At 35.1% G+C, this 26,936-nt stretch overlaps 1 protein-coding gene and 1 non-coding gene across 3 annotated transcripts in view; both read left to right on the forward strand.

Annotated features, from left to right (window-relative positions):
• Positions 1-32: 32 nt before the first annotated feature.
• The window catches only part of UFL1 (UFM1 specific ligase 1), a 33,575-nt gene continuing 6,671 nt past the window's right edge, over positions 33-26,936 (forward strand). The window contains exons 1-13 of one of the 2 annotated variants that reach the window (XM_045867242.2): positions 33-204; positions 1,435-1,580; positions 3,279-3,307; positions 3,966-4,063; positions 4,583-4,697; positions 6,270-6,400; positions 12,568-12,626; positions 15,159-15,305; positions 16,681-16,856; positions 18,023-18,202; positions 19,954-20,074; positions 22,760-22,876; positions 26,234-26,351. In XM_045867242.2, the coding sequence (XP_045723198.1) occupies positions 128-204; positions 1,435-1,580; positions 3,279-3,307; positions 3,966-4,063; positions 4,583-4,697; positions 6,270-6,400; positions 12,568-12,626; positions 15,159-15,305; positions 16,681-16,856; positions 18,023-18,202; positions 19,954-20,074; positions 22,760-22,876; positions 26,234-26,351 (1,514 nt within the window). In that variant the 5' untranslated portion in view covers positions 33-127. Of the gene's footprint in view, positions 205-253; positions 1,038-1,434; positions 1,581-3,278; positions 3,308-3,965; positions 4,064-4,582; positions 4,698-6,269; positions 6,401-12,567; positions 12,627-15,158; positions 15,306-16,680; positions 16,857-18,022; positions 18,203-19,953; positions 20,075-22,759; positions 22,877-26,233; positions 26,352-26,936 lie in introns of those variants that run through there. The other variant, XM_045867244.3, reaches the window with a different exon arrangement.
• On the forward strand, positions 11,177-11,312 carry LOC123837974 (U4 spliceosomal RNA). The gene has a single exon (XR_008505533.1). It is a non-coding gene; the product is annotated as a U4 spliceosomal RNA (small nuclear RNA).

Consider the following 26,936-nt stretch of genomic DNA (forward strand, 5'->3'; position numbering starts at 1 on the left):
ACGCGTTCGGTATCTGCATCGGGGAAGGAGTCTCTTGTCCCTCCGCGCGGCCCGTTCCGCCTCGGCTCCCGCTGCATTTAGGCTGACGTGTCTGCGGTTCTTCGGCGGCTCGGCGAGTAGGGCCGTGATGGCGGATGCCTGGGAGGAGATCAGGCGGTTGGCGGCTGACTTCCAGCGGGCGCAGTTCGCCGAGGCCACACAGAGGTGCCGACCCTCCCTCTCCGTTGCGGAGTCCAAAATAGCCCCAGGGCAGCCACGCCGTGATCTGAGGCCGGGGATTCCTGGCTCTGGACGCCGCACTTCCCCTTCTGTGTCACCGTTTCTGCCTTCTTCCTCCCATAACCTGGATTGCAGTTCCAAGTACAGTTCTCGGCGGTGAAGCCCGAAAGCTACTACGGCCCGGAACCCCCCGAGCCATGCCCCAGCCAAGAGCTGGCGCGCCCCGCCTTCTTGATGGCCGAGACTGGTGACTTCTAGCTGTCATGAGAGGGTCCCTCTGATCCTTATTTACCCGTCAAGTCCCTATGGCATCATTAACTATTATACATTTCCTGACCTAGAATAAGCTGGAAAGGAGAGGCTAACGCCAAAATACAGTACTGAGAAAATGCTATGTTGACTCTAAACATTTTGCCTTTGTGTGCGCCGGAAGAGTTGTGCTAGGCCAGACCCATGGTCCCATCTGTCATTTTTAAGGACTCCTGGACACTGGCATTTCTTGCAAACCCAGAAACCTTGGGGGGATGTGTCCTGGGCATCCTAGCTCTGCTTTTTAATGTTACAGAACGCATATACAATGTTAATAGAATCCTTTTCTATTCGTTGACTATCTATTACCTTTGATGTTTTTGTGCCTTCTGGGGCTTGAAGACCTTTATTCCTTAATACTGTATTTTGTAGCACTGAGAGCAAACTAGGGCAAATGCTTAAGTGCTTGGATAACAGTTGCAGTCATGGTTTTCCTAGGCCGTATCTCCTGCCTACCGACCAATAGTAGTGGTGAAGCAATCACACACTTAATTTAAAAGAAAATTCTGGTTTGTTTGGTTTTTTATTGAACTTAAACTAGAAATTGAAGTAAAAGGGCAGGGTTTTTTCCTACCTAAATTACATGTCCTCACTTTTCTATTCAGATTTGAAGAGTAGAAGCAGGCCCAGAGGAGAGAGCAGACTTGAAATTCTGTAATAGAATGATTTGTACCAATTAGGTACATGATTTAAGCTTACGTAAACCTGCTTGCTCCCAAGAGGGTTTTTTTTTTTTTTAACTTATTGAATCAGTATGGTTACACTAATAAGAGATACAGATTTTGTAATATAGAACCTAGGGACTCTTCACCCAAACTTTTTTAAAAAAGCCCATTTTCATACGTTGTTAATTTTGTTAAGCACAAATGTACCAAGTTCATTTTTAAAACTTCTTGTGTCTCTCAGGTTGTCAGAGCGGAACTGCATTGAGATTGTGAATAAGTTGATTGCTCAAAAACAGCTAGAAGTAGTTCACACACTTGATGGGAAGGAATATATTACACCAGCTCAAATTAGTAAAGAAATGAGAGATGAGCTACATGTCCGAGGTGGTAAGTATTCCTTATTTTTTTCCTCTGGTTATTTGGAAGGGGAAAAAAAACTTAAAACATAAATAGTAAATTATTTGGAGGGTATAGGACACCCTTCTCAACTGTTAATATAAAAATCAGCCTTAATATTTTTAATAGCTTCGGGTAAAGGTGGTCATATAATTTAAAAGAAGTCGAATATTGTCACCTTACAAAATAGCATCTTTTATTATTATGAGTTATGGGTTCTATATGTGAATTAATCAACTGTTTCTTTTTTTTAAATTCAAAAGATTTAATTCATAAGCAGAATTAAATGTACAGAACTCTCTTTATTTTTTATTTTATTATGTTATGTTAATCACCATACATTACATCGTTAGTTCTTGATATAGTGTTCCCTGAGTCATTGTTTGCGTATAACACCCAGTGCTCCATGCAGAACATGCCCTCTTTAATACCCATCACCAGGCTAACCCATTCCCCCACCCCCTCCCCTCTAGAACCCTCAGTTTGTTTCTCAGAGTTCATAGTCTCTCGTGGTTCGTCTTCCCCTCTGATTCCCCCCCCTTCATTTTTCCCTTCCTACTATCTTCTTTTTTTTAACATATAATGTATGATTTGTTTCAGAGGTACAGGTTTGTGATTCAACAGTCCTACACAATTCACAGCACTCACCATAACACATACCCTCCCCAATGTCTATCACCCGGCCACCCCATCCCTCCCATCCCCCCACCACTCCAACAACCCTCAGTTTGTTTCCTGAGATTAATAATTCCTCATATCAATGAGATCATATGATACATGTCTTTCTCTGATTGACTTATTTCGCTCAGCATAATACCCTCCAGTTCCATCCACGTTGTTGCAAATGGCAAGATTTCATTCCTTTTGATGGCTGCAATGTAATCAACTCTTTCTCTTCACAGGCCATGAATTTAGTGCATGACTCGGGAGGGTACTTAGCTATCTATCATCAGGGGGTAATTATGAAAGGAGAACAGAGATTTTAAAGGATTATATATTGTTGATAGGGCTATACTACCACACTCTTTAAAAACTTACCTTTAAGTATTTGCAAATTAGGAAACAGTATGGTGCTATACCTATTATAATGTAGGAAATGCTATTACAGGTACATGAAGTTTTTGTTTTTTTAAAATGTGAACAAACTACTGAGCAAATTTGAACACTATTTGATTAACATAGAAGCAACTATGAAAATACCTCTTCATTAGATGTTATCAGATACACCCTTGGTGTTGGTTCATCTTCCTGCATAATGCTAAGAAAATATTAGGTACAATTTGGAATACTTGACAGATTTTCTTTTGCCAATAGGTGGAAATCTTCTCATTTCAAAAATTTAAAAAGTTCATCTGAATTTAGTTGTATCTCTTTGGTCACAGCAGGTAAATTGTGAAGGGAGGTAAATCTTAAATCAATAGGTCTGGCCAACTTGTGAATCAGTTGATGTTCATTATTGGCCTGATGTGACCTAATGAAACTTCAAAAGTATATTATTGCCTGTGCCTTCAGTATAAAGAATTATTCTGCTAATGGTTTGTATTTGAAAACATTAATTATTGTGGCTTTATGTCCTTTGTAGAAGGAGGACTTCGATTGCCCAAAATGTAAATCTGTCGATATTTACAGTTTTTGGCTTGTGTGTACTTACATGTAAATATGAAATCAATAAATGTCTTTTCTTTAAAGGTCGAGTAAACATTGTTGATCTGCAACAGGTAAATTTTAAATTTATAAAATTTTTTCCTTTCTCAATTTTTTGGTACTATGACTTAAGTATTCACTAATAGTGGTATCTTATTTTGTATAATGTTTGTGAAGAAATAGTTTTATAGTCCTCACTAATACATTTAATCAATTTAATAAGTTCTGATATATTGACTTGATTTAATAAGTTCTTCTTTCTCAGTTATTTACTTATTCTTTACCAAATAAACTCATAGTTGTCATTTTATGTAATTACAGGGTTTATGTAATTTGGAGAGAAAAATAACTGTGTATGCTTTTAGTATATGGAAGGAATAGGGGAATTTTTTAAAGTAGAAGATATTTTTAGAACATATAAGTGTGCATGTCATTAGCAAGGTACACTATATTACAAGAAGTTGGAAAATCTTGTGTAAATTGTGCCTGTTGTATGAAAATGTAGCTTCTTAATGCAAACTTTCTTAGCAAGTGAAAATGTAGTTGTTCAGAAATGAAAGTTAATAAGCAATAAGCTTCTAATTTTTTATTTGAGACTTTTCACAATATTTCAAATTAATTTGAAATTCATCTAAGAGAAAGTAAGTTTTTAAAAAGGTAGTTCTAATCTGTAACTTCAAACTCAAGAAACAATATGAACTTATCACTAATAGAATTTTATTTATTTTCCAGGTAATTAATGTGGATCTGACTCATATTGAAAGTAGAATTGGTGACATTGTAAAATCAGAAAAACATGTGCAGCTAGTGTTGGGACAACTGATAGATGAGTAAGTACAGTATTTAAGAACACTTTTTTTTTTTTTAATGTTTAAATTTAGAACAATTGTGACCAGTTTGGCATTTTGTTTAGAACTCTCATATGCTGATTTTCATCGTTGAGATCATTGTACTTAAAAAGTAAGTGCTTAATTGGATGGAGTACTTGGAAATAATAAAAACTTTAAATTTTTTTGCCTATTATTTTAAAGCAGCACAAAACATAATTTTTACAGTCTTTCCTGTATGATCTTAACTCTGAAAGCAAATTGCTTCCAAAACTGTTAATGAAAAACGACTGCAGGAATTTACATTGTTAAAAAAAAATCTGAGCATTTATCATTTGGTTGACCTTATATTTAGTTGCATTGGTAAGAAAAAAAATACTTTTCAGAATATGAGTCATGAATCGTGTTTACCTAAACATACCCTATTCATTATTTTGTTGGCATATATTATTGCACAGAAATTAAACATAAAAGAGGAAAATCATTACTCCTAATTTTTTTTTTTTTTTTTTAAACTCTTAGGAACTATTTGGATCGGTTAGCAGAAGAGGTAAATGATAAATTGCAAGAAAGTGGTCAGGTCACCATATCAGAGCTGTGTAAAACCTATGATCTTCCTGGAAACTTTCTGACACAGGTATTTTCTCTTAATAGTATAACGTCTTTTCAGATGAATAATTTTAATTGGAAGAAAAAAACTAGATTTTCTTACCATTAATTTGTTTGCAAGTATTTGACTATTGATGTTGTAGCAGTATATTTTGGGGATACTTCCTGTACATTGATGTCTCTGATTAGATCATTTAGAAATGATTATTTCTTTTTTCTTAAAATAGTTTGACATTTTAGAATTATAGACATTTCTTTTGTGCAGTGGGAAATGCACAGGCTTTGGAGTTAAACAGACTTTGATTTGAATTCATTTATGCCACTGTTTAGTTATTCAGTGTTAGGAAAATTATTTCAACTCTTGTGCTTCAATTTACGTATCTTTGAAATGGGAATAATTATCTTTTTCATAGACTTTAATAAGGTTATATATATGGTGTAGCTAGTGAGATGTCTGGCACAACGGAGGTACTCAGTAAATGATGGTTTTGTTTTGTATTTATTGGAATAAATAAGAGAAAAGCCAAATCTCTTTTTAGATGTATATCATCTTAAGAAAATTCAGCTTACAAAAATTTACCGAACCATAATTGCATGAGATTAATTTATAATACAAACAGATTTGCTCACCCATTTTGAGAGTGATTTCCTATTATTACATCTAAAATACCATTTGAATATAGACCCATTTTATGTAGCATTTCAGGAGCCTTAGTTCTATTTTAAGTGAGCAAATGTATTTTAATCACAGAAGGTCAAAAAACGTACTTTTAAAACATTTTTTAAAAGTATCAAAACAGACCCAAATGATTTCTTATAAAACTGTGCCATTGATACATTTTGTAAATATGTATGTTTTCTTAACATTTTTCAGTTCTAGTTTTTCTGAATATCACAGGCAGTATTCTAAAAGCTCATTAAGAAGTTTTTTGAAATACGTTTTTCTATATCGGAAAAGTATCAGCCAGGCTGCCTTGAGTAGTTTTAACTCATCTTAGGATGTGAAATATGTCCAGACTCATTTCAGATGTACCTAACCCAGTCATAATATAGCTGTGGGGAAATACTCTCTTGGGATTTCCAGGAAATCATGCTGTCTGCCAGTAGAGATCTCTGGGCACCAATAAACTTGTTAATATTTGCATCAGAGAAGAGAACTTTTTAGGTCTTATGTTTCCCTAGGTTTCAGAATCTTGGAATAACATTTATTTTACTCAGTGCTCGAAGCTCCAGATAGGGTCTTCTTCAAGACATGTATATGTCTTGGCTGCCTGTATGTTTCAGGCTGCCTCTATCTAGAAAATTGGTTAATCAGTCACTTTTATTTTACATTAGAAGTAGCCCTTCTTAGCAAGTAGCAAAGCCTTTTAGCATATCAGCTATATACTCACTCAATTCTTGATTCTGCTCTGAGATTATGAAGTTTCCTAGACCCTAAATCTTCATTTTAGCTTATATATCCTATGAATTTGTGCTTGTTGAAATTTCTCAATCATATGGATAATACATCAGCGAGCAGCATGACTTTATTAAGACTATACAATTATATACATATAATTTTATTCTTTCAAATTAATAAAAGTTTGCATCTTTACCCCAGGCACTAACTCAGCGACTAGGTAGAATTATTAATGGACAGATTGATCTTGATAACAGAGGAGTCATATTTACTAAAGCTTTTGTAGCTCGACATAAAGCACGCATCCGTGGACTGTTCAGTGCTATTACCCGGTAAGCCTGTTTCATTTTTTTTAAAGCCTGTTTTAAAATATGTATATTTTTACATATCTTTGATCATGGTTTGCTTTTTATTTTTCTATCAGCTTTTTTTCTTTTCTTTCTTTCTTTTTTTTTTAATTAAAATCTCATGCAGGACCCTAATTTTTTAGACATATAGAAGGGTTGGTAGCTTCTGTGAAACGGGAATGGGGATTCCAGAGCCCTAGAATGTAGCCAGACTCTCTCCAACCCACATCTCCTTCCACTCCCCGTGTTAATCACCCTCATGACTCCAGATGCGGGTCTACAGAACACTCAAATCAGTTTAGAAAGTCATTCTGGGATCATGGAAGGAGCATGCAATTTAAAGTCAGAAGTCCTCAGGCCCTAGCTCTATCACACAATAACCATGTGAGCTGCAGCAAATAAGCCAGTCACCTAACTCCTTTGAGCCTCAGATGGGACTAGATGATTTTAGAACCCTTTTTACCAAATGACATTCTACAATTCTAATGAATAACAATATTCATTTCAAAATCACTTGAACTGTTTCTAAAGTAAGAATTTCTGAAGTGTTTGGAGCCTGAGTGACACTCCAATATGGAATTAAGAAAACCTGCATTCTTAATTATCTCCTCTCTCCTGTGTCATTAACTTTATCTCAGTGGTTTTTGGGTCCAGATTTCTCCCATTTTAAAACAATCAAACCTCTCTCAACCCCATATTCCACTCTATCTGCCACCTTGTTCGTCCCTTTCCTTAAAGTAAACCATCTCAAGAGTTGATGTCTGCATTTACTGTCTTAGTTTTCCTACCTTCTGTCACTTCTCAACTCACCCATCTGGCTTCTACCAGCTTACAAGGTAATGATGTCAGTATCATGAACTCTAATGGATACTTTCTGACTTTGTTTTACTTAACTTGGCAGCAGCAGCATTTAACTCCAGTTACATCTTCCTTCTTGAAATGTTCTCGTTCCTTTTTTTAAACATCACATTTTACTGCTTTCTTTTTACCTCCTTTGGCTGTACCTTATAAGTCACCTTTTCCGGCTTTTCCCCCTTTCCCTAGCCTTTACAGTTTTCTTTCAGGCCATCTTTTCTTCTTAGTCTGGCACTGTCTTCCTAGGTGACTTTACCTTTCTTTTAAATTTCAGAATCCTATTGCCCACACAGCATCCCTACTGAAATGTTTTACAAGTCCCTCTAATTCAACATATTTAAAATAACTCACTGTCCCTGAGCTACCCCACCCTACCCCACCTGAATTTATTCTTCCACTTGTGTTTCCATTTTACTAGTAAATGTTATTAATCCAGTTGGTTTTGCCAGAGTCCTGGGAGTCATCCTTTACACCATCCTTTCTTTCACTACCCCCTTTTTCAGAACACAAAGGCTTTTGAATTCTGTATTCTAAATATTTATGTAATCTTTGTGTGACATGACCATTCACCCCACTTCAGTCCATTTTTTAACTAGACTATTTCAGTAGCTTTCTAACCAGTCTCCCTTCTTTTACTCTTACTACCTTCTGGAACATTGTTTTACATGGTAGCCACAGCAGTTTCTTTTTGTCATTCAGCAAATCAGAAGCATTTATTGAGCACCTAATACATGCAAGGCACTGGTACAAAAGACTAGGTTAGAGGAGAAAGCTTGCTAGTTAGTGCAACCATTTTTTTTCTTTTTTTTTTTTTTTAAGTGATCTCACAATTACAGAAAAATTGCAAGAGAACCTTTTTTTTTCTGTCCATTTGAGAGAAAGTTCCTAACATAGTATCCCATCACCACAGATACATTAGTCTGTGTCCTACAAACAAGGGCATTGTCCTATATAATCACATAACTATAATACAAACGTCAAAATATTGACATTGATGTATTCCTGCCATCTAGTCCTCAGATCTCATTCATGTTTTACCAGTTTTCCAGTAATGTCCTTTACTGTAAAAGGGCCCAGTTCAGAATCACATATTGCATTTAATTGTCATGTCTCCTCAGTCACCTTCAATCTGGAACACTTACTTGGTCTTTTTTTACTTTCATGACCTTGACACTTTTGAATACCACAGGCCAGTTATTTTGTAAAATGTTCAATTTTGCTTGTCTGCTATTTTTTCATGCTGATGTTCAGGTTATGCACCTTTGACAGGAATGTAACCAAAGTGATTCTGTGTTCTTGTCATTGAATCCTAGCAGGGGTATACAGTTTAGATTTTCTAGTTACTGATGGTGTGCATTATAACTTCTTAATAAGGAGGTATCTGTTAGGCTTGTCATAAAGCTACTTGTTTTTCCTTTATAATTAAGTATTTGTGGGGAGGGCAATTTGAGATCTTATAAGTTACCCTGTTTTTTATCAAACTTTCAGTTTATTCATTTATTTAAATCAGTATGGACTCATGGCTCTCTATTTTATCCATTGGATTAAAATCTATTATTATCATTGTTTAGATATTTTTAAATTGGCTCTGATTTAGCTATTGGCCCACCCTTCAGGCTGGTTTCTGTGTCCTTTCAATATGACCCCATCGTTCTTGGAGCACTTCTCTTCTTTCTGGTACAAGAAGTTGTAAGCTCAGTTCATACTTTTCTTCTCCCAAACCTGGAATCAGCCATTTCCCCAAGGAACCCTGCCTGGTTCTTTTTAGTCGAGTATACTATTTAGAAACCAAGATCTGGACACTAAATTGCTTATGGCTGTTTGGTCATCACTGCTCCCAAGCCTCTCAGCAGACAAGTTAGGGGATACACAGACACATGTGTACCCACCCCTCTTTTTATCTATATTTTTGTATTTTTATGTTTATCAAAAACCATGAGTTCACACTTGATACTTCCAGTTCCCATCCAAGCGCCCAGTTAGTTTTGTCCTAGTTTTCTCCTTTTCCATATTTGCAGCTCCCTTCTCTGACCCCGAGAAACCTAGTTCCCATTACCCTTAATATACTGTTGACCCTTGAACAACACAGAGGTTGGGGCACCAACCCCCACACCGCAGTTGAAAATCTGAAAATAACTTTTGACTCCCGCAAAACTTAACTACTAACAGCCTACTGTTTACCAGAAGCCTTACCAGTGACAAATAATCGAGTAACATGCATCTTTTGCATGTTATATGAATTCTATACCATTTCCTTAAAATGAAGTAAGCTAGAGAAAAGAAAATATTAAGAATATCATAAGAAAGATGGGGTGCCTGGGTGGCTCAGTCAGTTAAGCGTCTGTTCAGGTCATGATCCTGGGGTCCTGGGATCCAGCCCCGTGCTGGGCTCCCTCTCAGCAGGGAGTCTGCTTCTCCCTCTCCCTCTGCTCATCCTCCCCACTTGTGCTCTCTCTCTGTCTCTCAAATAAATAAATCTTTAAAAAAAAACCCAAGATTATCATAAGAAAGAGAAAATACATTTACAGTGCTGTACTATATATATTTTTTAAATATCTACGTATGGGGGGCCTAAGTGGCACAGTTGGTTAAGCATCCTACTCTTGGTTTCAGCTCAGGTCGTGATCTCAGGGTCCTGAGACTGAGCCCCGTGTCAGGCTCCACGTTTGGCACGAGTCAGCTTGGACTTTCTCTCCCTCTCCCTCTGCCCCTCTAGCCTGTGCTCATGTGCTCTCTCACTCTTTCTCTCAAACGAATAAATAAATCATTAAAAAAAACTCATGTAAAGTGGACCCGTGCAATTCAAATCCACGTTGTTCAAGGGTCAGTTAAATTTACTTATTTGAATGATTCCCCTTTATGTAACTGGTTTCCCGTTGCTGCTGCAGCTCTCTTTCCCATGTGGATGTCCTCCTTTCTCCACATCGGCTCTGACAGCCTGCGCCCTCCTAACACAAGAAACTGGTTAGCAGTTGTTGTTTCTGGGAGAACTGGGTAACTGAGAGATAAGAATGAAGGGGGATTCAGTTTTGTACCTTTTTTGTATTTTTATTTGTATTTTTTTTGTACTTTTTGTACTATATTTTGTATTTTTATTGGTCAAAAAATAAAAACAAAATATGTTTTTCTATTGACAGTTTTTTTTCTTTGACTATTGCGGTGAGTGTAGTTATCATCAGGTTCGGCAAATATTTTTTCTGACTCACAGTAGCCCTCAGTTTCTCTGTGTAGAGGTATTATGCATATGCTCAGAACCTAATTTAGCATAAAATAGCAATACTGTAAAAAAAAAAAAAAAAAAAAAAGCATGAGGGCAAAACAAATTCTGAGCCTCAAAAGATGTTGCTAGGCTGTGTGACTCCCAGATAGTTTCATTTAATGTACCATATCATCATATTTGTCTCTTAAATATAAGGAACCCCCCGGCCCCCACTTTTCTGGTCTAACTTCAGAGAAAACACCTGCATCTCTGATTTTAAAAGGGTTTATATTGCTGTTATAGGTAGCCAAAAAGAAGATCAGGAAATAGAACAGTGAGATGTATAGGTATACTAAACTACATTGTATTCCAAATTGAAATAAAAATTCAACAGCTAAGTTTTATTACACAAAAAAAAGCTAGAAATTTTGTGCAGTTCAATTAAATATTTACTGAAAACCCAAATTAAGTTATGCACGCAGAAATTTTAAGATAAAGTCCTTCAAAAATGTGTTCAGGTAGAAGGGAACAGAAAACAAAAAATAGAACTTGAGAAGATTGTAATAATTATAAGATAAACAGAGAGCAAACTTCACCAAGCACTTAAATGGACCTTATTGGTTTGGGGGCTCTAGATAATTTAGCTGAAACACTAGGATAAATTAATTTAATAAAAAAAAATCTACATTAGAGTTTGATAAAAATAATAATTTGCACAATGGCAGTATCGTAGCCAATGAGGTTTGTCCGAGGCGCGATTATTGCTAATTGAAAATAATAATTTAGCCAAAATTCCCAAACACAGGTGTTTTAAATATCAATTCATATTCAGACAAATGTTTCTGCTCTCCCAAGTTTGTCATAGAGAAAATTCATAACATCTTAAATAATCAACAGAGAATTGAGTACTTGGAATAACTTAAAAGTCTCTTAGGTATATGCATAAAAATAGAAACATAGACTAAACCCAAACGAGAAAACAGGCATAATTGGCTTAAAATGAATAGGGAAAAAATATATAGTCATAAAAAGAAAGTCTGTGTTTTCTTTATAATTTCCCTTAAAAAAAAAAAAAAGATAATTAGAAAAGCATTCACAGGGATCTACCCAAAAGAGATAAAGAGTTATGTCCACACAAAGACATGTACACAAATGTTCATGCAGCATTATTTATAATAGCCCCAAACTGGAAACAGTCCAAATGTTCATCAAGTGATGAATGAATAAAAAATGTGGTATCTCCATACAGTGAAATGCTATTCAGCAATAGAAAGGAGTAAATACCGATTCATGCTTCATCATGCATGAACCTCAAAATGATGCTAAGTGAAAAAAGCCAGACATAAGAGACATATATTGATTCTATTTATATGAAATTTCTAGAAAGGCAAATTTATAGAGGCAGAAAGCAGATCAGTGGTTCTCTAGGACAAGGGATGGAAGCAGGAATTAACTACAAACATCTGTGAAGGAATTTTTTAGGTGATGGAAACATTCTAGACTTGAGAGCTATAGTGATGGTTCCTCAACTTTATAAATTTATTAAGATGCTTGAATTGTATGTAAATTATACCTCATTAGAGCTTTTTTTTTTTTTTTTTTTAAGAAACACAGTCATTACAGAAAATAGTGCTAAACAAAAAGGAGCATTTTAAGTGGATCCCTCCCAGTCATCTACCTAATCTGGGAGTATATCATTCCAGATTCCTTTCACTACATGTGTGATTTCACTTTTCTTCAAAAACAGAATCAGATACCATTCACTTGACTCTTGTTAGGTGGAGAAAGAGCCTCCCAGAGAGAAAGAATAGAATGAAGAAAAACGAACATAAAATAAAAGCAGATCAGGTATCATTAAATCTGAGGTGGAAATTGGTGAGAAAGTGAATTGTTCCTGGATTGTGGATACAAATCAATTCCCCTGGAATTTCAGTAGTGTAATTCTGATTAAGGATGTAAAATCTGGTATTATTTTTGCCTTCATTTTTTTTTCTTTTAAATGGTGTTTTTCATAAACTAGTTATCCTAGTTATTTTTATAATTCATAAATATGTGTAATTCTAGAATGAGTAAGATCTTTTTATTTCTTTCCATAAAGGCCTACAGCAGTAAATTCTCTCATTTCAAAATATGGATTTCAAGAGCAGCTGCTTTACTGTGAGTTTGCTTTAAATTATATGTCACTTAATTAGCTGCTGAATAGACTATTAATGTGAAACTTACTAATTTTTCATGTTTTGACTTCTTTTAACCTTAAAACTTACATAACTAAAATATTTCTAGTTGAAAGGTTTCCCTATACCAGTTTTCATGTATATATCTATCTGTTATATCCACCAAACATTTAGTGTTGGCTACCCCGAAAGGAGTAGAATGAAAAACTGTGTGTGTGTGTAAAATACCACTACGCATATATATTTATAGAGAGAGATTTAAAATTGTAGGATTAAAGAATAATTTTCACTTTGTTTCTTACAGATTCTTGCTACATTTTCTAACATGAAAGTAAACAGTGTTTGTCTAAAAAATTTTTAGAGGTGCCAGCCTGGCTCAGTCAGTGGAGCATGCGACTCTTGATTTCAGGGTCATGAGTTCAAGCCCCACATTGAGCATAGAGCTTACTTACTTAATAAATAAATAAATAAAATATTTTAAGAAATAAAATTTTACGAAGAGGATAATACTAGTAAAAATATGTTTTTAGCATTCAAACAGCATTGTAATATCTCCAAAATAATCTTGGTTCATAACCTATGTTATGTGTGTGTTTGTGAAGCTCTTACCACGTTTTGAGGGGTTTTTTAAAGTCTTTTTTTTTTTTTTTAAGATTTTATTTATTTATTTGACAGAGAGAGACACAGTGAGAGAGGAAACACAAGCAGGGGGAGTGGGAGAGGGAGAAGCAGGCCTCCCGCCGAGCAGGGAGCCCGATGCGGGGCTCGATCCCAGGACCCTGGGATCATGACCTGAGCCGAAGGCAGACGCTTAACGACTGAGCCACCCAGGCGCCCCGGGGTTTTTTAAAGTCTTGCTGGAATAATTTTTAAAAACAATGACTTAGGGTGCCTGGGTGGCTCAGTTGGTTAAGCGACTGCCTTCGGCTCAGGTCATGATCCCCGAGTCCTGGGATTGAGTCGCACATCGGGCTCCCTGCTCGGCAGGTTATCTGCTTCTCCCTCTGACCCTTCCCCCTCTTGTGCTCTCTCTCTCTCTCTCTCAAATAAATAAATAAAATCTTTTAAAAATAAATAAATAAAAACAATGACTTAATCTTTTGGCTCAGATATCTGTGCAAATAGAATTAAAATGAAGGCTGGAAAAGAAATTCATGTATAAAACCAAAAGTTCGTTTTAATTCACTGTATTTTTCAAAATATGCAGTTAAATTTGGATTTTTTGTTTAATAAATTTAAAATTAAAAATGTAACATATATTGGAATCTACTAATTGGAGATTGGTGGGATTTCATGTAAAGTTCTTCAAGTAATTGATAACTTGATAACTTTTATCTTAATTTAGCATGGATTTATGTTGTACAGCCACAAAATTTAAAATTATGTGTTGCAGTCTGTTGAAAAATCTAGACTTTTCTAACGTATCCTCATTTACTCAGGAGCAAAATCTTGCAAGCTAATTTTTATTTCTGATAAAGACTAATTTTCATAAATGTTTCTTTGCCAGTCATCTTTTGACTGTGCTTTCTGATTTGCTTAGAAGTAACTCCTTCCTATCTGCTTTGTCTTTTTCAGGGGATTTTGATATTTAAACAATAAAATGTTTAGTTAAATGTTATGGTTTAAATAAAAAGCATATATTTTATGTTAACGGCAGTACTATCCAGTTCTCAGACTGGCATCAGTCTTTTGATGATGATGATAGTGATTAATGATGATGCTGGTGGTGGTGGTGGTGGTGGTGGTGATATTTAGTTAACATTCGCTGAGTGCTTATTATATGCCAGCTACTGTTCTGAGCAATTTACTTGAATACCACAATTCTTGGAGACACTTACTGTTATCCCTATTTCATGGCTGAGAAAGTGGAAGCATAAGTAAAATGACTTGCCCAGTTTTTGTCAGCAAGTAGGTGACAGAGTTGAGATTTGGACATAAAGGGTGTCTAGATCCAGATCCATCCTCTTAACCACAGCATTATACTTCTCTTTCATGTGCTGCAATTTAAACAGTAGAAATGTAATAACATAAAAAAACAGTAGAAATATAATAACTTTTAAAAATTTTCATGGCTTTATTTCACACAATTGACTCTAATGTGATCCAGGTGTCTTAAGTTTTCTAAATATGAGAAACTTGAACTTGGAAACACTTACTGATTGCGTATTATCTATTCTCCAAGTGTTTAGTCATCCACTTTCAAACATATCATAAAATAAATAATGGCAAGGGTTTTTTTCCCCAAATTACTCTAACTAAACTATTAAATGTTAATGTTAACCAGTTACAGGTTCAGCACTTTTAGCTAGTTGCCAGAATTTCCTAAATTTGTGACCTGAATATTCTCATAAATGGCAGGAAAGTTTTGCCTAAAATATAACGTCTTCATTTATGCAATTTAAACTTTAAATTGCTTTTTTAAAGGGTAAGAATAACTAAATTGTGAAATAGTATTTTACTTTTTGACGTTTATACCTGCTCTAATTTATTTGTATTTGTTTGGTTTTGTTTTAAGCTGTGCTTGAGGAACTCGTTAATAGTGGACGTTTACGAGGCACTGTGGTTGGTGGGAGACAGGATAAGGCAGTGTTTGTCCCTGACATTTACTCCAGAACACAGAGTACTTGGGTGGATTCCTTTTTCAGGCAGAATGGCTATCTAGGTAACTATTTCTTTTTGTCTTTGAAACTAAAACTTCTTTCTAATACTGCACACATTCTTAGAAAGTATTGTATTAGTGCTGGGAGTACACACATGCTCTGCTATTGACAGCAGCTTTTAATGGTTCTCTTTGAGTGTAAAAGTAGCCAAATTACACATTTTTGTTGGTTTTGCAACTGAGTTTAATTTCATAGTTATTGAACAGTTGTAATGTAGAAAGGCCAAAATCTGGTATTGATTGTTACCAGTCTTCCAGTGATATGATACTATTACAACTTCAGGTATATTTTAAGTCATGAAAAGTAATTTTATTTATTATATCTTATATTTTATGAAGTTGCCCAGTTATTCAGATACATTTTCTTCAAATACTTTATTTTGGCTATCAGCTTTACAATGTGCATTTTTATTAGTCATCCACTTCTTCAGAAAACCTGAAGCTATTCTAGCTTCTGTTTCTGAGGTTCTGTCGTTTGGATAAAGTAGATTGACTGAATTTAATCATTAAAACAATTAGCAAATATATATGCATATGTGTAACGTATATATTATGTATGTACATGAGCTCACTTAATTTGATCAGTTTCATAACCCAGGTCAAATCATGTAAGAGATCAGTTGCTTTCTCAGTAATAAACCCATAAGATATTAATGTTCAAACAGTTTAAATCTATGCTAGAATACTGGGTTTCGCTTATGTTTTCTTGGCTTTCTGTAATGTACTTTTCAGTTTCTTCAGCCATGGACTTGGATTAGAACTTCCTTATAATTAATTTTCTTAAATATGATTATTTGGGGGCATAGCATACAATAGTTCTCTCCAATAACTTTAATGGCTGTAAATTTAAGTCTTTTTTTTTTTTTTCACTTTTGTTTATATGCTAAGTCTAGTTTATATGCTAAGTCTAGTTTAAATTAGACTAGGGAATTACTTTGTCTTGAGTTGTCTGATACCTTTAGTTAACTGTAATAAGCAAAATAAATTCCAGATTTTGTTTCTTTACTTATAAATTATTATATTCTCCTTAACTCCTGTTTCTCCTTTTTTGATCTATAGTTCTCATGTTTCCCTTTGACCCCTCAATTAAGGAGGGTGTGACATAGCTGGGATTGAGGAAGCATTTGAACTAATTTTTCTACAGCTATGTTTAGTAATAAAAATTTGGGAAGGTAGCCAGCCGAGCCGCCTAACAGGAAATAGGCTGTGGTACATTTCTCTGCTTTATTCTTTAAAACAAAACAAAACAAAAAAAGTGCATTCACAAAGAATAGGTGTTGGTAGAACTTAATTTTTCTAAGACTTCTAAAAGATATGAATGATTGACAATTCTGTTCCAATGTATTCTATTCCATTTCTATTTGTGATATATTTCTAGAATTTGATGCTTTATCCAGACTTGGAATCCCAGATGCTGTGAGCTACATAAAGAAAAGATATAAGACTACACAGCTCTTGTTTTTGAAAGCAGCTTGTGTTGGTCAAGGACTTGTGGATCAGGTGGAAGCATCAGTAGAGGAAGCCATCAGCTCCGGAACATGGGTTGATATTGCAGTATGTTTTATCTTCTTCTTGTCAATTTTTCTTTAAACCAGTGACCACTGATATTCACTAGTATGTGGTCATTTTAAGTATTAGGATACATAAAGGTAGTCTTGGCTTTGTAGCCAAATTCTAGTGGTCAGTGTTATAGCAAAAACAATCTTAATTATGCTTAGAGACTTTATAGCTTTTGAGGTAGAATGGATAGTCAACATCCAGAATTCCATAAATCTCCAAACAAATAAGCAAACAATGTAACATTCTTTTCAGGCCTGCCATTGAAATTGATGAGATTTCTCACAATCTTATCCAAGAATTTACAACTTTACTGGCATCAGGCATTATATAGTATTTGTGTATTCCTTATCCATTCATTAACCTCTGCTCATGTATTAACATGAGCTGCTTTAGCCCTGGTAGTGTTTTACTTCAGTGTTCAGTATTGACCTGCCTTTATTATGCCAAAGAGATAAGTGTAGGTGAAGAGAAAGAAACAAGAGGCCATTCCATTATTTACTAGTCAGGGCAAAGTAGAAAATTACTTGTTTTGGATACACAAGTTTCCAGAGGTTCCAGATTTTGGTGTTCATTTATTCATTCAACAAATTTTAAGTACCATCTGTGTGCCAGGAACCATTTTACTTGCTGGGAATGTGGTGCCCACACAAGTTTCCTAAGTGGAGATAGTTAATGAAAATGGTAATTTCAGATAGTCCAAAGAGCTAAGAAATCTATTTTGGAGGTAAAGTTGTCAGGACTTGATGGTGGTTTGTTTGTGGGTTTATGAGAGGAATTGAGTGTGACATGTAGGTTTGGGTCCTGATCAACTGCATGGAGAACAGTACCATTAATTGAGATGGGGGAACAATGGAGAAGGGTGGGTGGGACCTAGGTGTTGGGGGATAGGCGGCTGCAATCAGTGTTGTTCTGGACATGTGGAATTTGAGATGCCTATTAGGCATAAGAGCAGAAATGTTAGGGAGGCAGTGGGCATATGACTCCAGAGCTCAGAGTGATGATGAAAGCAGAAATATAATTTGGGAGGTTATCAGCATAGAGATGTTTCTGAAGGCCACTGGACTTAATGAGATCACCTAGGGAGGGCATATATGTGTAAAAAATGGTTTGTCTCTGTGATACTGTATTTATACTTGTTTTCATTTTGTTTCTGATTCTAGCCTCTGTTACCCAGTTCTTTATCAGTTGAAGATGCTGCCATGTTGCTTCAACAGGTGATGAGAGCATTCAGCAAGCAAGCTTCAGCTGTAGTCTTTAGCGACACTGTTGTAGTCAGCGAAAAATTCATAAATAACTGCACAGAACACTTCAGTGGACTGATGCACCAGAAAGCTGAAAAGGTATGCCAGATTTCCTTTCCCTTACTAATCTTAACAGGATTTTCACATTAGAATCATCTGACATCTTTTGAAAAATGGAGTATGCAGCATATCCCCAAAAGTGAACACTGTGTTTCATGCATCATTTTCCTTTAATGCATCATTCCTGTCTTTTTCTTCTTGATTTGTTTTTCCCCTTCTTCACTCCCATCAGCACATATAAGTTAGAACTTAGGGAGCTGATTTTATAAATTGAAATCATATAAATGAAATTATACACTTCACAGTTAAGTCACCTAAAGGTATTAGTCCAACATTAAAATCCACAAAAATGGTGTCTGTGGATTATAGGCATAAATATACAGTATATCAATCAATCACTACACTATATATTTACTAAATCAGGTAGAGCCTTATTAATTTTACCTATTTGGGATGCAGAAATGGGATAACTTAGGAAAGAAATTGTTACTATCAGAAATTGATTAGCTCCTCAGAACAAGTGCTGTCAAAGTGTCTAGAAGCAGCGGTCCTGCCAGGCCTGCTTTAATGACCTAAATTTAATTCATATTTCTAGTTAGCAGCCCCATCTACTTATAAAGCCTGCTCACGGATAGGTGGAACAAGCACATTTATCTTAGACTGTTAATAAATCCGTGAGAGCTTATTAAGTATGTAAGTAATTTGTATTCCTCTCTATTCCTTTTAAGCTCTTTAATAGTTTAAAAAAAGAGAGATAATTTTCTGTGTCTTGCCTGCCAGGCAGCAGAGAAGAGTAAAAATACATAGGATTGATACCAGTACACCTGAGTTCCAGTCTCAACTTTTTTACTCTTTTTGACTTTGGACAAATAGATCTCCAGTTTCCACATCTTCAAAGAAAGGGTGATGATGCCTCCTTTCTAAAGATAAATTTAAATAAAGGATGGATGTATACAAAATGTCTAGCACATTTAGCTCCAAGTCACTAAATGGCTACATTATTTATTTACACTAAAATAAAAACATGGTCATCAATTTTTATTTCTTTGTGCTCCTCCCTGCAACTACAAAAATAATTTGAGGGAAAAAAATTGATTCTGTTGTTTGAACTGTCAACATTCTAAACATTTTCCTTCAGGAAACCAAAAAGGAAATGCCATTTTTAACATGAAAATGTGCTTTTGTCAGTACAGATTTAGAACCCTGTCCCATGTTGAAAAAACAGTTTCTGAACATGGAAATAGTTCAGAAAACATAATTTTTTATGTTTTTTTTTAAAACATAAATTTTTAAAAAGCAGAGATCAGGAATGAGTCCAGAGGAAAAACAGTTTATATGATTTAAGTGTGCCAACTCATCCTACATGGTCGTTCTGTTAGGGTGAGGGATGGAGATTTTGTTATTCTCAGTTAGCCAAGTGGCACTGGACTTGGAAGCCTCAAAAAGAAGAACAGCAAGGTCACCTAGTAAGCAGTGGTTAAAAGAAGCCAAATCAGCTGAAGAGGTTGCATCTGATGTGTGATCAGTTTTTCAGGGACCGGATAGGATTTTTCATTATTTGATCACAGAATCAAAAAGTTAAGAACAGCAAGGGAAGAGACTGATCTTTGGCAAGGAGAAATAGTTTCAGAGGGGCAACTGTTGGACCTGGCTCTATAGTCCTTCTTAGCAAAAAGAGCGAACAAGAATAATTAGGATGAGTAATAATAATTGAGTATGTAAATAACTTTTATTTTATGTTTTCTGTAATGCCATATATTTTTGCTTACCAAAAACATGTTTTATTTCAGGAAATGAAAAATAATCCTGTTCATTTAATCACTGAAGATGATCTGAAACAGGTCTCCATTTTAGAAAGCATTAATACAAGTAAAAAGGATAAAAAAGATGAACGAAGGAGAAAAGCAACAGGTAATAAATTATTATTAACCAAGAAGATTCAAAGATGAGTTTTATTTGTTGCAGTGAACTCTACATTTATTAGGCCCTTTGAAGGGGATTTATCTTCAACTGTTAATATTAGTCAAATCTTTTCTTAATGAATTAAATTTATTATGAAAATGGAAATATTAGTGGTTACTTATTCTTTTTTTATTTTGTGAGAACTAAGTTAATTTCATGACCTGGCCCATGTCCCATTGTTTGCCCCCTCACCGTCTATATTCCAGCCCAGTAGCCTTTTTTTTTTGGATTCTCAGATTTGGCAAGTTTGTGTTTACCTGAGAGCCTTTGCATTAGCTATTCCCTCTCCCTGAATGTTCTCTCTCGAACTTCAGGTAACAGATTTCTTCTTCTAATTCAGAGCTCAAGTTTAAATGTCAGTTCCTCAGAGAGGCCTCCCTCACCACCTGGAATGGTAGACATGGTCACTCTCCATCATATTATCTTCCAGTCTTTTTTGTATCGCTTTTATCACTGTCTTGTGTTTTGTTTGGAAACCTTGTCCATCTCGTTTATTGCTTCCCTAGTCCTTAGAGCACTTGTTGATGTATTTTAGATGTTCTATAAATTATTTATTGAATGAATGAATTTCCCAAGGAGATCTCATTTCTGTTTTTTTGTTTTGTTTTGTTTTTTTTAATTAAGAATCACTGGAAATTATTCTAGGTAGCACTGGTATACTAGTAACTTGCATTTGGAAATTAACATGTGTTTTCCATACTTTTTATAGTAGGAACGATTTTATTAGTCCTGCATCAGAGTTAAAGAAACTAGATATTCAACATGTTTCATTAATATACCTATATTGAAGATGTGTTATAAAAACTTCATTTTTGTTGTGGGAATTCACTCTGTTTTCTTTGAGATTGTTTCTTTCCTCTTCAAAAACCTTTTTCTAAAATATCTTTCAATTTTGATACTTTGAAATTTCTCTGTATTTTTCTGGGAAAACCATACTCTAATAAATCATGGTAGTATTCACAGCCATGCATATTTTATCATATTATTTGAAGATATGCTTATAAATTCACCTTAAGCCATTGGTTGCACTTATGTCAGAATAGCTAGTCTGTTTTATTTCCTTCTAAAAATTCAGAGTCATCTGGTCATCATCTCAAGGATAGTACTGTCATATCATAATAGTTTAGATATAGTGCATGGAATAATGTCAGATTTAAATGTCTTCCCTCTGAGAAATTTATTGCCAAATGTATGATTTTGAGAGAATTGTATTTTTCTTTTTTTTTTATTTCCAAGGTTATCTTTTTTTATCATGTTATGTTAATCACCATACATTACATCATTAGTTTTTGAGGTAGTGTTCCACGATTCATTGTTTGCATATAACACCCAGTGCTCCATTCAATACATGCCCTCTTTAATACCCATCACCAGGCTGACCCATCCCCCCACCCCCCTCCCCTCTAGAACCCTCAGTTTGTTTCTCAGAGTCCATAGTCTCTCATGGTTCGTCTCCCCCTCCAATTTCTCCCTCTTCGTTTCTCCCTTCCTGCTATCTTCTTCTTTTTTTTTTTTTTTAACATATAATGTATTATTTGTTTCAGAGGTACAGGTCTGTGATTCAACAGTCTTACACAATTCACAGCGCTCACCATAACACATACCCTCCCCAATGTCTATCACCCAGAGAATTGTTTTTTCTATCATAAAAGCAAGGGAAAATAAATTATTAGAACTTACAATTATAGGACATGATGAAATTTAAAGGAATTGTACTTAGAACTTAAAAAAATCTGTAGTTTGTATGTCATTTTACTTTATGGAAAATTAATCTTTTATGAAGAAATATATTTTCAATATTTTTCGGTGTTTCAATCCTATTATTAGATAAGTATTCTATTTTGTTGAATTGATACTTTAAATGTAAATATGTAAAGCAGAGAAATATCTCAACAACATTACTTTTATTTACAGTGTTTTAGTTTGTCTCATAATTTGTATTTTTTTCGTCTTTCTTTAGCCAATAGGTGATTGATAACTATATTTTTCTACTCATCCAACTTAATATTCATGGTCAGCATTTATCGAGCTCCTTTTAATATGTCAAGCATTGCTTAAACCCCAAGGATACAAACATTAGTGAGACATGCTCCCTGTTTTCAAGAAGTTCATTGTCTCATTGGGTGGTGGGAGACTCAGGATGTCTCCTATAAACATAATCTTTCAACCAAAAGGACAAAACCAAGGGTAATTAAACTTGTGAAGTACTGTAATAGGGGATATTAATGAGGCTGTAGTAACAGAGATGAGCAAGTGAGGGCACATTTCTTCTGGGGAAGGTAGAAGAAGCGGTAAAGGAATGGGTTTGGCCAAGACAAAGTCAGACAAAGCTATAGAAAAGAGGTATCCTTAGTGAAGGAAGAAGAGACTGTGGAAGAGCCTGCCTTTAGAGCAGGTAAGCTATCTACGTGAGTTGCTCAAATTCAAGAGGTTTCACATTTTACTAAGTTTTTATTGACTGAATTACAAAACTTCTGTTGTAATAAAAAAAGCTCCCACCTTAAATAGCAGCTTTTAAAAGTTTAATTATTTGGCTTTTATTGTTCTGCTGTACAGTTAAATATGACAATATAGTGTCATCATTTTCTAAAAATCTCCAGTTAGCTAATACTAACTAATGTCATTTCCCACCAGAGGGCAGTGGAAGTGTGAGAGGAGGTGGTGGTGGTAATGCCAGGGAGTACAAAATTAAAAAAATCAAGAAGAAAGGAAGAAAAGAAGAGGATAGTGATGATGAGTCATCTCACACTGGTGTGTAGCTTTAATTTACTTTTCCTTTGAGAGTGTGTCATTTTGCAAACATTTTCTTAAGATGTAGACCATTAGATGTATATGCTTCTGCAAGAAGTTCTTGCTGTGCACAGTTTTGCACACGAATTTCAGTTACCACGGCTTAGTTGATAACACCAGGCCCCCATCAACATGGTTCATATTCTAGTTACCAGGGTGTATTAACAATGAGTACTTGTATAAAGTACAGGCAATGCTGCTGGCTCCTCAGGCCATTGATCAGCACATAAATAATATATGTGCATCATGAGCTATGACAATCACATCACTTGTTTCAAAGTCTGTCAGTGATTGATCCCTGTGCGTCTCTTCTTCACTTTATGCGCAGACAACAAACCATGTAGTTATGTTGCCTCCTTGTCTCCCAGTGATGAATCCCTATGACATTTTGCCAAATGGATAATCAAAAGGGAACTGGCCAGCAAAGATGAAAATGCAGCCAAGAAATGAAAAGTGATAACACTGGAAGTAAAATATGAATCAAGAATAAATGGTGTTCGGGAAGAACTAGCTGACTGTGGGAATGTTGGCATTGCCACTGTTCAGGAGACTAGGTATGCAGCCACAGGAGCTTGGCAGAGGCACTTACTGACCAAATGGGGAAAGTGGTTGTGACGGAGAGGATGAAAATGTCCTAGAGGATGTGTAGTTGGCAGAAAACTTCATATTAAAGGAATTCCCAGAGATGTTTCACAACATTGAAAGGGCAAAGGATAAAATGTTGTGAGCTGATCCAGAGTTAAAAAAGGAGAATGACAACTTGCCAAGGCATAGAAAAGATGCTTGCTCTGTAAGTTACAGCCTGAGAAGAAGGCAAGCGCTGTTCAGACTATTTTTGATAAATTTTTTACAAAGAAATAAAATACTTTGTTGCCCAGTGTTTCTGATAAGCTAAATTACAGTATACTAAATTTTAAGTATTAGTTTTCTTTTTCATTTCCCTTTACATTTATAACCAACAGTAAGAGCTCTTAATGTTTTCACAGACATTTTTTTAAAAAATCACAGAATAGTCATAAGTTTTCCCATTGTTTGTTAAGAACACCTTGCACAGTTTCTTTTCTTTTTTTTTTTTTTATTTAAAGATTTTTATTTATTTATTCATGAGAGACAGAGAGAGAGGCAGAGGGAGAAGCAGGCTCCCAAGGAGCAGAGAGCCCGATGCGGGACTCGATCCCAGGACCCTGGGATCATGACCTGAGCCGAAGGCAGACGCTTAACCATCTGAGCCACCCAGGCGCCCTTTTTTTTTTTTTTTTAAAGATTTTTATTTATTTATTCATGAGAGACAGAGAGAGAGGCAGAGGGAGAAGCAGGCTCCCAAGGAGCAGAGAGCCCACCTTGCACAGTTTCAACTTGCATAGTCATTTTTATGGTTTCCCACTGCCCTACAAAACAAATTACAATATTTTATTACAAGTGGGTTTCTGCATATTCAAGTAGGAAACATTGAGCTTATGCATATTTAAGTGTTATGGTAACATCTAATTGGTTGGTTGCTTCTATCTAAGGGGGAGAATTAAGCATATGCATCTTCTTTTTTGGACACTTGTTCGCATTTGGTACTGTTAAGTCAGCAAGAGCTGTTAGTTTTTCTAAATAAAATTATGATTCTTTTATAAATTGTGTTTTAAATAAATTTACTAAATGAATCTATGATACCTCCGTTTTCTTTTTCCCCAGTAAAAAGAGAAGAAAACTTGAAATGATGATCATTTGAAATTTTTATTTTACCTCTTCCACAGAGCTCGTTGTGTGTGGGCTCGAGCTGGGAGGTATAGGTATCAAGTGACACGGCTTTGGCCATTAATGGGCTAGGACTAGTGATAGCATCATCGCTTCAGATCTATCTTTAACGTATTCTTTGCTTTAGGTAAAGAAGAATAATAAAGACAGGTCAAAAGAGCTACTGTTCTCAACATGCATAAAACAATATTAATTAAAATGATCTTCATAGAAACTACTAGCCCTGTTCTTATTTTAAATAGTATTAAGACTGTCCTCTGTGGGTTTTAAGTTTTCATTGATAAATGAATTTCTCTATTCCCCAGATGTACTAGGGGTGGGAGAGAAGGGGCATTTCATAAAATACTTCTCTAATATCTGTAGCTTTAAGTAATTGTTAAATGAGGCATGTGATACTCCTTTTGTGCACAGATTATGGAGAAGGGCTATAAAGGTAGTAAAACCATTCTACCTAAAAAGATATAATTTCAGTGCCTTTGAAAGGGGGTTGTGTTATAATCTCTGAAATGGGGGATGTAATTAGGTTCCCAGCTAAATCACAGCATCAACTCAGTGTGAAAGATTACTAGATGGAAATATAATTTAATAACTTATAAAATGCATGCAGGAAGCAAACAGAGAAAGCAGAAACTATGTGATGTGAAAGTCCAGGAATGGATAGCAGATCTCAAAAAGAAAGGATATTGGATCTGTTCTAACGTGTCCATCGGTTCTAAAGCCGTGATGTCAACTTACTTACCGATTTTTGAGCTATTTTTTAATTTATTTATTTTACTGTTTTTTTATTTTTATGTCTAAGGTTTTACAATAATCAAATCTAGCTGGAAATAATCACTTTTATATTTTTACAATATTAATAATGGAAATACTGTTAGCTTTCTTTGCAACCCGTGCTTATCCAAGTCGGTGAGGAGGCATGACATTTCCACACTTAACGATTATTTCCATTACAGTAGCTGCGTACAAATTTTTCCTGGCATAGAATTATTTTTGTAAGAAGAAAAATAAATGATGAGTGTAAAATTATGAGGTTTTTTTTTCATCTTTGCCTTTCCCAAAAGATAATTTTTAGCTTAATTCTACTGGAGTTGTCATTCACATGATTATAGAGGCTTTTCCTGAAGATCTTCTGTAAATTATAAGGATGATTTGATTTTTAGTAACTGTTCATTTTTATAAAGAAGGAAATTCTGCTCAGTATACATTGTTCAACAAAGAGAAGTTACCTTTTTCTTAAAAGATTTTTTTTCCATCCAGTTGATTATTTTGATTTTCCACTATTTGCATCATCCAAGTTAGATCAGGGGGAAAATCATCTTTATTATTTTCTGATTGACATTAGAACAGTCATTAAATAAAGTTAGAAAATTATTACTCAAAAGAAATGCCACTATGTGTCCTATTTTTAAAATTGTTTTCATTGGTTATTGCTATCTGACACTGGCAATGTCTATGAATGAATTACCATCTTAATGGTAAGTTAATTACCATTAAATATGTTAATGAACCTTGTTTGCTTTTAGGTTGCTTTATGTTTTTGTTGTTTTTTCCTATTGTGCATTTCTGCTATAGGAAAGAAGAAGCCAGAGATCACTTTTATGTTCCAGGATGAGATTGAAGATGTTTTAAGAAAACACGTACAAGATGCCCCTGAGGAATTTATTTCTGAACTCGCTGAGCACTTAATAAAGTAAGTATAAAAACATATTTTTTCTGTTTTATGATAGAAATTCAATGAGTTATTAAATAAAATTTTCACCAACATCATGGAAAGCATAGCTTTTAAGTCTTTTCTTTTCAAAGCTTAGAATTTAATCTAGCCACCAAATTCCAGATTTTGTTTGCTGTTTGCTGTTCTGTTCAACAGACGTGTAAGTGCTTTGGGCGAGGCAGTGTGGGAAATAAAAGGCGAGAGTGCGGAGGCATCCTCGGTCACTGATGTTTCAGTCCTAGGTGGGAGAAAAACACCAACGCCAGTCACTGGCTGCTCTCTGACATAGCATAAAAAAGTAATATCTAAAAGAAAGAAAAGACCATTTTCTATCTAGATTTGACAGAGGATAAACAGTGCACTTTTAGGGAGAAAGAAAGTAACAAACTGTGTTCAGAGAACAAATTTAGACAGCACTAGCTTGTAATTGAGCCAAGCTAAATTTATTTTTATACAGAAGTAAAAGAAATTGTGTATAACTTTACCGTTACTAACATGATTTTCCCTCAAGTTAGTTCCATTGTGTAAGCGTCTATAAATGCAATCCAGGAGCCCAGTGCATCT

This window comes from Mirounga angustirostris, unplaced genomic scaffold, assembly GCF_029215605.1.
Source record: "Mirounga angustirostris isolate CCGP_5_RB_7025 unplaced genomic scaffold, mMirAng1.0.hap1 SCAF_8, whole genome shotgun sequence".
NCBI lineage: Eukaryota > Metazoa > Chordata > Mammalia > Carnivora > Phocidae > Mirounga > Mirounga angustirostris.